We start from the raw sequence: 12,258 nt of genomic DNA on the forward strand, positions 1-12,258 counted from the left end.
CAGCCATAACATGCTTACAAACATTTGATTAAATGTGAAATAGAAGCTTAAAATACGTCTATTTCAACTTAAAATGTATCCTAGAAATCTTCTTCTATTATTTTTAAGTTATTTTATTGTATTTGTATTCTTGTATGTGTATATGTGCAGACATAATGTTACCAATGGTTTAGCAATGTAAAGCTGTTTTACTATGACAATAAAGCTACTTGATTTTAAATCTGCTTGAGTGAGAGACACCCACCCACTTGGCACCTCCACTTCTATTTATTTTATTTTTTTTACGTGTTAATGTATTATTATTATTATTTTCTTGTCATTATGTGTTTTGTGGATTAATACTTTGGCTAATTTGTATGTAAACACAATCATGCCAATAACGTACATTTAAATTGAGAGAGAGAGAGAGAGAGAGAGAGAGAGAGAGAGATGCACTCACCTCTGCAGTCTGAGCTCCATGGGGTCAAAAAGGAAAGCGTTATCACAGGACTCGCCCTCATCGCCTCGTTTCTCTCGTTTTCTCTCTTTCTTCTCCTCTTTCCTGTAGATCTTCATCATCTGTCTCTCTTGTTCAGACTGGATGGTCACCTGACAGCCATATGTGGGTTTGGATGACTCTGCAATCCCTTTGTGCTTGCCTTCAGTTGCCATAAAATAAAAAAGCCCATTATTAGTTAATTATAAACAAATTAGATGTCATTTAGATCAGTGGTTCTTAACTGGTTTTGCTTCAGATCCCAGATTTTACATTAGACATCCCATGGTAAATAAATGAACCTGTATTTGCCTGGATTCATTGTCTTTTATCTCTCATAGATTTGTTCATGGTTTTAAGTATAAAGGCATGTCTCAAGTGACATTATTTATGTCCAGAAGTCTTAGAGGTCCAGACTTAACACCCTTTATGTTCTTGTCGTAATATATGCAGTGCAATGCCATATAAGCACAGGTAAGATCATGGATGGCTCCTCATAACTGTGGTTACGTCAATGCAGCTATTCTTTCTAAACTAGTAATAATAATAAATTATAGTATTTGTTTAGAAAACATAGAAGCAAAAAACAATTAGGAACTTTAACTACCACTGTTACAGTTGTAGTACAAATGAAGTCTAATAGATTCTTCAGGACACCTCAGACTTGTATTACTTCTTGTAAAAAGGGGCTTAATAGGTCTCCTTTAATATGTAACAATAACATGTTTGTCAAAATATTACTGTTACTACTGTAAAATCATGCTAAACTTCAGTAAGGATGATTACGTGTAGTAAAAAACGACTATTTTGGCCTATAGCTCAGTGCTCTGTCGGGGCTGTCCAGGTGTTTGAGAGGTTTGATGAAATATTCGGCGAAGACCAGTTGATAGAGGGGCACAGAGCAGAACATTAGCGCAACCACGAGGGGTTCTGTGATGGCTTGTACCACACTCGCACGAAAACCAGGTTTCAATAGCACTGTAAAAATGGCATGTTGATGATGAGAAGCATCTTTAAAACATTGAGCACATGAGTACACCTCAGCAGCCCTAAATTTAGCTTGGGCGGCCCTGGAAACGTTTTCAATGGGAAAACCATGCTATTGTGCATGACCCAATTGTAATAGACCTGCAACCAACTTTTGGGTCGCGATCCACCAATTGAGAAACCCTGATTTATAGCGAATTACTTGGTCGAATGGCATATCTACGATAGTAGCTACCACATACTTAAACCTCATCACCAACATTAAGTTAGTTAGCAAATGGACATGACATTATTCCGCTCCACAGGTGCATGTTCATTAATAGTTCATGGTTCATTGAACAAGCATGGAAAACATTGTTTAAACCCTTTACAATAAAGATCTGTAAAGTTATTTGGATTTTTACAAAATTATCTTTTAAGTATAGTGTCCTGAAAAAGGGACGTTTCTTTTTTTTTGCTGAGTTTATATTTAATGTTTGTTTTAATGCAACATGTACCAGGATAAATCTGACCACACACACTTGTAACCACTCAGTATATATGTAACATGAGATTCAACCAAATTCTGATTTCATAACACTCTCGCCTGCTGTAACTGCTCAAATATTAAGGTCATCTGGTCATACTACATAACGTAAAGGATAGAAACTACAGGCTAGATAACGTATCGGTTACCTAACGTAACCTCGGTTCTCTCTAGATGAGGGAACGAGTATTGCGTAAGCTAGCTTACGCTACGGGAAAGATTCATCTTTTCTGAGATATTGAAGCCAAAAAATTATCTTTAATTTTTGTATCCATTGTCAACGCAGTGCGGCAACTGCAGACCTTGAGCGGGCTAGCTAGTGAGCTCATAGGTTGCTCTGCAGCAACTGCTGCAGCCTATAGATGAGCTTGGGCGAACTCGCATCCAATGAGAGGCGTCCGCGCGCTCACTGCATCAAAGCCCGCCAAAATGGGCGTGACTTGAGTGCATATAAGCGTAGTTCGTAGGCTGGAACCCTGGATTTCATTGACTGAAGCGAAAAGTCGCCGTGGCGCTGAAGCACGGCCGGATCACGCAATACTCGTTCCTCATCTAGAGAGAACCGTGGTTACGTTAGGTAACCGATACGTTCTCTTAAGAGAGGTTCTCTCGTATTGCGTAAGCTAGCTTACGCTCACGGGAACACATTGTCAACGCCGTCGCGCCAAGCATCCACTGTATGAGCCCCAGGGAATTAAGGGGGACCCGGGCAGCCCTTATGAGTGGGGAAATAATATTTGGCCGGCAAGAATGCTGGCGTCATTGATTGTGTAATACATAAGCACATAGTGGGAAGGGAACGACAGAGCGGCGGTGCCGGTCTGTGTGGAATGTGTCCCATCAGTGCAGCTCACCAGGGGAGCTGTAGCGTATTAAACCGCTAGTAGTTTTGCCTGCAGAGTGGGCACTTCCATATTGTAAAATCTGACAAAGGTGGAGGGGGAAGTCCATCCCGCTGCCACACATATGTCGTGAATGGAAATCCCACTGGACCATGCCCACGAGGATGCCATGCCTCTAGTGGAGTGAGCCCTAATGCCCAACGGGCATGGCAGGTCTTTTGACGCGTATGCAGCAGCAATAGCGTCCACTATCCATCTAGATAGTGTCTGTTTAGAGGCGGCGAGACCTTTGGTACGCCCTCCGAACGAAACAAAAAGCTGCTCAGAGCGTCTGAAAGCGGCGGAGCGCACAGTATACAATCTCACTGAGATTGTATACTGTGCGCTCCGCCGCTTTCAGACGCCGGGCAAAGGAGATTGGCGTCGCGTTCGCTATCGGGTGCTGGCAGCGCCGATAGGGAAATGACCTGTGCTCTGAAAAGAGTACCGATCACCTTGGGAACATAGCCGTGTCTAGGCTTTAAAATGACCTTGGAGTCACTTGGTCCAAACTCAAGACACGCAGCGCTGACAGACAGTGCGTGAAGGTCTCCCACACGTTTGACTGATGACAGGGCAGTCAGAAAAACGGTTTTGAGTGAAAGGTATTTCAAATCCACAGATTGAAGTGGTTCGAAGGGGGGCTTTCATAGTTTCGAGAACTATAGAAAGATCCCAGATAGGAACCGATGGGGGCACGGGGGGTTCATCCTTCTAGCTCCCCTGAGGAAGCGGATGACCAGCTCGTTTTTACCCCATGACTGGCCGTGCAGGGGTTCAGCGAACGCCGCAACGGCCGCCACATACACTTTGAGCATGGATGGGGATCTGCCCTTATCCAGCAGCTCTTGTAGAAATACGAGCAGCGACGACACCCCACATGTCCGCGGGTCCAGGTCTCTGTCGGTGCACCATTTTGAGAACACAGACCATTTTGACGCATAGCGTCTTCTCGTGGAAGTGTTTCCACGAGAAGGTGTTTATTACTCCTGGGAGAGCGACGGGTAGTCGTTGATCACCCACGCATGCAGCGCCCAGCGCTCTGGGTGGGGATGCCAGATTGTGCCGCGAGCTTGAGAGAGGAGATCTGCTCTCACTTGGATGGGCCACGGCGCTGTCAGTGACAGCTGCGTAAGCTCCGGGAACCATGTCTGATTCTCCCAACGCGGGGCTATGAGGAGCACCGAGTGACGCTGCTTCCTGATCCTCTGCATTACCTGTGGCAATAGCGAGACGGGAGGGAAGGCGTAAGCGGGCGTCTGGGCCAGTCCTGGGCCAGCGCATCCTCGCTCGAGAAAAATATTGGGCAGTGAGAGTTCTCTTTGGACGCAAAGAGGTCTATCTCTGCTCTGCCGAATAGGTGCCATAACGTCTGGACTGTTTGAGCGTGCAGGGACCATTCCCTGGGGGAATATTGTCTCTGGACAGTCTGTCCGGGCCGTCGTTCAGGTGGCCTGGCACGTGCGTCGCCCTCAGCGAGCGCAGGTGGCACTGGGACCAACTCAGTATGCGTTTGGCCAGATGGAATAGGTTCCTGGATCTGACACCGCCCTGATGGTTTAGGTAGGATACCACAGATCTGTTGTCCGAACGGACCAGGACGTGGTGACCCTGAATGACCGGGAGAAAGTGCACGCAGCGTGCATCGACCGCTATCATTTCCAGACAATTTATGTGAAGGAGCTTTTCCTGAACTGACCATAGGCCAAAAACGGAGAGCCCTCGCGAGACCGCGCCCCAACCCGTGTTGGACGCGTCTGTCGAGATGACTTTTCGGCGAGATACAGCTCCCATTGTCACTCCCCGCTGATACCATTCGGCCACTGTCCAGGGCTGCAGAGCTGAAATACAGGTCTGAGTCACCTTGATGGGCTGGTGCGCGGGTGTTTAGCCAATGCTGAAGCGGGCGCATGTGCAGTAAACCCAGCTGAAGTACTGCTGCGGCTGAGGCCATGTAACCGAGCACCCTCTGGAATTTCTTCAGAGGCGTGAGGCTGTTCATCTGAAAAGATGCGGCTAGTCACTGAACACGGCGCGCGCGCTGTGTAGATAAGCGAGCCGTCATTGCCACGGAGTCTAGTTCTATTCCAAGGAAGGAAATTGTCTGACTGGGCTGTAGTGAGCTCTTGGTCCAATTGACTGCAAGACCCAAACTGTTCAGATGGCTGAGGAGGACTGCTCTGTGAGACAGAAGCTCCATATGTGACTGTGCCATAATCAGCCAGTCGTCCAAATAGTTCAAAATTCGCAAACCCTGACTCGCGAGGGGTGCGAGCGCCGCATCCATGCACTTCGTGAAAATACGGGTGCTAAGGACAGGCCGAACGGAAGGACGGTGTATTGATAAACCTGGCCGTCGAGGCGAATCTCAAGAATGGCCTGTGACGGGATTTATCTGAATCTGAAAGTATGCATCTTTCAGATCGAGAGAAATAAACCAGTCCCCTAGGCACATGCGCGAGGAGTTTCCTGACTGTAAGCATTTTGAACGGTCTTTTGCAAGCACCTTGTTCAAAACCCTGAGATCTAATATGGGTCTGAGGCCGCCGTCTTTCTTGGGAACAAGAAAATAACGGCTGTAAAGCCCGACTTCGCTCAGAGAGGGTGGCACTTTCTCTATGGCCCTTTTGCACAGAAGGCTTGCTATTTCTGAACGAAGCATGCACGCTGCTTCCGTGTTCACAGTGGTTTCGAGCCAGCTCTGAAGCGAGGAGGGCGGCGATCGAACTGTAGCAAATAGCCCTGTTGTATTGTGCTTAACACCCACTTGGATATCCCTGGAATAGCTTCCCATGCTTTGAAGCGTAACGCTAGAGGGTGAATGGCCAATTCGCTCTGATTGCCGCACACAGAGCTGAACAAAATGTGTGAGCGCGTTTAGTGTGTTTATGCATGATTGCTCGCAGACAGCATGAACAGGCTGTTTTGTGAGTGACTTCCGATTGGAATGAATGGGGAAAGAGTCACATCTGTTACGTGATGCGTAAGCATAGTCATGGGCACGGGACTTACACACAGAGGAATGTTTGCTGGCCGTGTAACAGAGCGGGCAGAGAATGGGCGCACGACGTATTCGTGGGCGCATTTATTGACTCTAGCGCTCGAGCGGTTCAGTAACCGCTTTATGTGAGCGTGCTCTGGTGGGGACACCAGACATGCAGTGCTTGTGTGTAGAGGTGAACACTGGATTGTGGGCACATTTTCTACACATAGGGCTGGTCGTGTGACAGAGCTGCCAGAGAATGGGCGCCACGACGCATTTGTGGGCGCCTTCATTGACTCTGACGCTCGAGCGGTTCGTAACCGCTTTATGAGAGCGTGCTCTGATAGGGGCACGGGATGTGCTATGCTTGTGTGTAGGGGTGAACACTGGGTTGTGGGCACATTTTCTACACATAAGACATGTTTGCTCTTTACAAGATTTATTTGGGTCGCCGTGAAAACGGCGTTTGAGTGCAGGCAAGCGGGCAGTGTCACCGCTTGTTGGCTGCTAAATTCACCACTGCAGTTGCCTGAGAGAAGGGGACTGACAGGGGGCGAAGCTTTGACGGTGGTCCGCAGGATGGCTGAAGGTGGCTGAGACGGCCGGCTTCTTCTAGCGCTGTCCACGCTTGCTTGATGCCCCTCGAACGGCGACGCGGCTTCCAGGTCAGCGATGCGAAGAGCTTCGCTGAAGAGATGAAAATCAGGGTTCCAGCCTACGAACTATGCTTATATGCACTCAAGTCACGCCCATTTTGGTGGGCTTTGATGCAGTGAGCGTGCGGACGCCTCTCATTGGATGCGAGTTCGCCCAAGCTCGTCTATAGGCTGCAGCAGTTGCCGCAGAGCAACCTATGAGCTCGCTAGCTAGCCCGCTCAAGGTCTGCAGTTGCCGCACTGCGTTGACAATGGATACAAAAATTAAGGATAATTTTTTGGCTTCAATATCTCAGAAAAGATGAATCTTTCCCGTAGCGTAAGCTAGCTTACGCAATACGAGAGAACCTCTCGTAAGAGAACTCTTAAACTTCATCTAGCTGGTATATTTTCAAATCAGTGTGTATGAGCCGATGAGAGCTGCTCTTACAAAATTAATTGAGCTGGTCTCTTGTAAGAGTCCCGCAGGCGTAGTAAAGGCTGGGCTTTAATATTAACCCTATCATAGGGTTAAAGCGCTATTTGACTGCCTCTGTCTGCAGCACAACAGCTCAATAAAAAGCTAGATTGCTCTTGAAAGCAGATGAGATGGGATGATTGCATCGGGTCTGGGATGACTGTCTGAAGGATCTTGGCTTTATCTAAAGTCTCACCCACGGCAAACTCATCTGCTCTCTCTATTCATCTGTGTTTCACCACACGTCTTGCACTGCCTCTACCTGAGCACTACACACAATGTGAAAGCACTAGTTAAACAGAACATTAAACAGGCTGTTCACTTTCAAATTCTGTCATCTTTTGTGGAACATAAAAAGAGAAACGGTGGCCCCCAAAAGTATATTTTAGCCAGAAAAACATTATTGAATGACAATGCGTAAGATAACAAAATATCAAACCAAGTGCCATTTATGTTAAATGGATATTAAATCTGGAAATAATTTCAGTCAAGGGCTTTTAGTGCCACAAATTGTCATCATTTACCATTTGAGGCTGTTTTTAAGACTGTAAAAACACGTGCTTATTGAAACAGCACTTGCTAATTACCTGCAGGTTTGCTGTCGTAACTACTAATAGTTTTCAACTATCCCATTCTTCAATATAAGCTTCTGTGCAAAGCTGCATTACATTGTTACAGATTCATAAATCTGCGCTGACATTGTACGTTCAAACTGCTGAGATTAGACTGAAATGATCAGCGTTCTTGTTCGAAAATAAACTTCTTGTTTATTTCCTCTTGTTTTTTTAACGTTGGGATTCATCAAAAGGATCTGCAGAGCAGCAGGTGCTACACACAGACACTAACAGCACAGGTTTTGACACACTGAACCACATTTTACTTCTATTTTTAGTTCTTATGACTTCTGAAAGTGGCATTTTCATTTTTGCAGTTTTTGCAGCGGATTCAAAAATGTACAAACTGGAGAGGAAGTGTGTTTTCAAAGTACAATTTATATCAAAATATCAAATGTACATTCAACATTTCTAAATAAGAACCCTTTAACCTAGGGGGTCAATGTTTTTGACTCTCAGCCAATCCAAGAACCACCTAATACACACATTTCTTGGTAACACTGTAGAATGACTTTCATTAAAAATATTAACATACAATATTACATTATGGTAAACTAGCATTGCCTCAGTTAACTACCTTTAACTCCACAAACGATATTCTGAATTGTATTTTCCCCCCAAAAATGTACATATTTTTTTTTATTTAAATTTGTTTTATGATAGTTTACCTCTTGGTATACATAAACAAAGATGACTTAAAAGTTTAATTCTTTCGACAACGTATGGGTAATCTAGTAATCCATTGCATTTACTTTTTTGTATTGTTTTTTTCCTCCAAATTCAGCGTTTTAAAGTTATTCTGAATTGTGAGTTTTTAAGTTTAAATTTGATCATCAAAAAACTAAAATCAAATGAAAAAACTATATATTTTTCAAAAAACCATGACATTATTTTTAAAAGTGCTTCTATACAGATCCTTACAGCACAATCCAAAACACAATATTGGAATTTTTAATTGTTTTATACAAATACAGTGCTGCACAGCAGAGCATCACAGTTTTAATGAATGCATTGATAAAAACTTTTATTCAGTACAACAGCATTCTTGCTTGTTAGATATTGCAATTATTATAATTATTAATATTACTATTATTTATTACTACATTAAATATTACATTTTACTACACAATTGTAGTACATTTCTGTCTAAATTTCTTCAATTTCACGCTTCTAGTTAAATTGAGCTTTTATTTTGACAGAAAGCTGAATGAGTTTGTATGTTTTTGACGACAGCTTTAAACCTCCAGATAAGCAGTTCATTACATGGTTGTGCTTACTAAACCGCAAACGGATGCCATTTAATTTTAGAAATAAATAGTCTGCATGTACAGCGTGCTTCTAGCTTAATGTGCGCTCTGCTGTCTGTAGCCTACTACAAAAACAGTGCATGTGATGCTTATCCTTATGATGAGGGGTCGTCTTAACGCATACCTTTTGAAGCGTACTGCACATTCAGACTGTATATTTATTTCATTCAATCTTTTTTGTGGTTTAATCATCACATTAGAACATTAGCATGATTTTAATTTGATCAATTGAGCATTAATTCGATCAATTCGTTTCACGCAAACGTGTCAATTTCTGTGACATTCTTTAATATTTAAAGACTATATTTAATAATTCATTCCGCAATTCTGTCCGTGTTTTCTGCAACGCAGAAATCATATGGCCCTAGTCATTAGTTTGTCCGAGTTGATAAAGAGAAATCTTAAAGGTACTGTAAGTGATTTCAGCCATTCTACTTCCATGAGACTGAGCCATTGGATTAGCCACACCACCAAATGAGTTTAATTGAAAACAACAGCTGCAAAACAGTGCCCTCAACGGACAACTGTTATGAACAACAAGGCATAAAAATGCATTATGCCTCAATAATTCGCTTCAATTACAATACTATGAAAACACGCAAAATGATCGACAGGCAGAAAGCATCCTTGTCTGCTGACATATTGAGAGTCTAAAGCGGTCACGGAGACAGGTGAAATATCTTACAACACCTATATCAGTAATATCTCTCAGGGAGTTGGAAAAATTTTTGCATACCTTTCCATGAAAAAATTGTTTACAGCATTTTTAAAGGTGCAAAATGTAAAATTTTCAATGTAATATTTGCCCTTTTTGCCAATGTGTGAACGGCTTGTAACGCAGCTTAAAAAAAATTGCCCTTCCCAGACTTCCAAGGTTGCCTATTAAAGTCTGCAGACTGATTTTCATGCGAAGGGAGTGGGTCGCTTTTGCTGGGAAAATCCAAAGGATGTGACTTCATGCGCGCTCCAGAGAGCCTTGCCTCAGTAATAGCTTCTCTTCCACATCAACAGACCGTCTCCAACACTAGGTAACATTATCTGAGAGATGGAATCCAGCAAACATCCGGCTCCCAGCACTCCAACACAAACTCTGAGTAAGCCAAAAAACACTACTACATCTACTGAATCCAGTCTGGCCAAGCGGGAACATGATCGTAGTCGAGCAAAAACTACAGTGAACATCGGCAGGGCATTTGATTCCCGGAGGGACCTTTGTTCATTTTGGGGACCCTGAATTAGTGTTGTTCTTATTGGACAGGTAAGCTTACATAACTGCAAAATCATGTTAGATATAGTTTCATAAGGATTGATCTGTGTCATGTTAGCTTGCACAGTAACTGACATAAACAATGTAAATCTGTAATTATTCAGCAAGTTAAACTACAATAATACATGAAATGAATGCTAGACAATGTTCAAGATAATGCAAAAAGCTCCATTCATTAGTGTTACAGAAAATATATACATTCTATTATTATAAAACAATATCGATATATCAAAATGACAGTTGTGATGTCACATTAATACTGAACTGTGTAAACATATTTATAATGTACAGTCTATTTTATATACAGCTACTGTCATCATCCACCAAATTTAGCTAACAGCTATAGCTGGCTAACTAGCTAACGCCGAATTAGGCTATCGTATAAATGCAGTCAATGTATCATGCAAAGAAAAGTGATTACTTCAAACTACAGTCTCTCATAGTCAGACCTATATCCACACTTTGTTTTAGTTCTGTTCCAGCACTGGAGAGTCAAATATAATATACAATCAAAAGTTTGTAGTAAAATAATTGTAACTGTGTCATTTTAATTACGCTACATCATCAGTCAGCATGATGCCAGTGGATCACGTTCAGTCTATTTGTACGTTATGTCATTGTTTTGGCTGACACTTGCTCACGCCCTTATGGATTGTGTGCATGAGCAACAGGTAGTTGGCTGCAGTTCACTTAACAGTCATTTAAAAGTGCATTCAAGTAATTGTTTTTTATAATTGTGGTTTTATTTTCGTGGTCAATTTGCGTCGAAAGGAGCCAGTTGAGGTGGTTTGGGCATCTGGTAAGGATGCCCCCTTTGCACCTCACTAGGGAGGTGTTTCAGGCACGTTCAGCTGGGAGGAGGCCTTGGGGAAGATCCTGAACTAGGTGGAGAGATTACATCTCCACACTGGCCTGGGAACGCCTCGGGGTCCCCCAGTCAGAGCTGGTTAATATGGTTCGGGATAGGGAAGTTTGGGGCCACCTGCTGGAGCTGCTGCCCCCGCGACCCGACTTAGGATAAGCGGTTGAAGATGGATGGAATTGTGGTTTTAAATGTACTTTTTATTACTTTATAGATACAGACTAAATATGGCCCATAAATAATTGCTATTGAATCTGAAATTTGAATATATAAATTATATTATATATAATTTAGATATATAGAATATTTCAAACATTTTGGCCATGCATGAAATACAGACACATTGCAAAGACCTTATCTTTCTGAAAATTTTCCCCACTCTTGAAATTGATGCTAGACAGTCTGTGAAAGGCAAAACCCCCCAGTGTGACACATTTGTGTTCAAAGACAGCAAGAGACGGAGCTGAATGAACACAGACTCAAGTTCCTCCAAGTGAGACAGTTCAGTTTCAGACAGGTCATTAGCAACAGGGCTGATCTAATCACACACATCCTCTCTTTAGTGACTATGTTAATTATGCAATGTGTCTGTTTTAATTGCCATCTAAAGCTTACAGCTGCATAAGTGTCTCTATTCTGTAAATGGTATGTACACTGTCCTAATGACATCATGCAACCACACTGGACATTTGACCAGTGGAGTTCATGTTGAGAAGTTTACCAACTTGCAACTTACAAACTTTTCAGTCGTCAGAAAAGAATTTCTCCACAAATCTCAGTACATAACAGGATTGGATTGGGTGTGAAATTACCCAGGCTTGTAGGTGCAAAGCTTGCTTATTTTCTATTAAACTGTAAAAACCATCAGTGATATGCTGACATAAGAGAGATGTGATGTATAATTGCTCATTTCTCTGAGCTGCAGGTCAAACTGCCAGTCTTACAGGGCAGTTGGAGGGAATGTTTAGGATAGTCATTATTTTGGCATCTTTAAACATTTTAAATATACAACAACTGCTGTATGACTGAAATGATTGATTCAACCAAATACATTGTTAAGCAATATTGCTCAGAAAAAAAAGTACGGCTTGGAAACGTCATAATGCTTTCTTTTTATTTTAGTCTTTAAAACTGTGCCAAGAGATCTCAGATATCCTAAAATAAAAGCCCATAATTCTGTTTTGGGTCTCCCTGGAAATAAAGAGGAATGAAAGAACAAGAAATTATCACTGAGAGGCAGACA

General features: G+C 42.8%; 1 protein-coding gene across 2 annotated transcripts in view; it reads right to left on the bottom strand.

Moving 5' to 3' along the window:
- Nucleotides 1-12,258, bottom strand: part of ascc3 (activating signal cointegrator 1 complex subunit 3) — a 275,425-nt gene that overhangs the window by 215,624 nt on the left and 47,543 nt on the right. For both annotated transcript variants that reach the window (XM_052144464.1, XM_052144465.1), the window contains one exon: nt 440-638. In XM_052144464.1, coding sequence (XP_052000424.1) covers nt 440-638 — 199 coding nt within the window. The remainder of the gene's footprint in view (nt 1-439; nt 639-12,258) is intronic.

This window comes from Xyrauchen texanus, chromosome 15 (assembly GCF_025860055.1).
Source record: "Xyrauchen texanus isolate HMW12.3.18 chromosome 15, RBS_HiC_50CHRs, whole genome shotgun sequence".
Lineage (NCBI taxonomy): Eukaryota > Metazoa > Chordata > Actinopteri > Cypriniformes > Catostomidae > Xyrauchen > Xyrauchen texanus.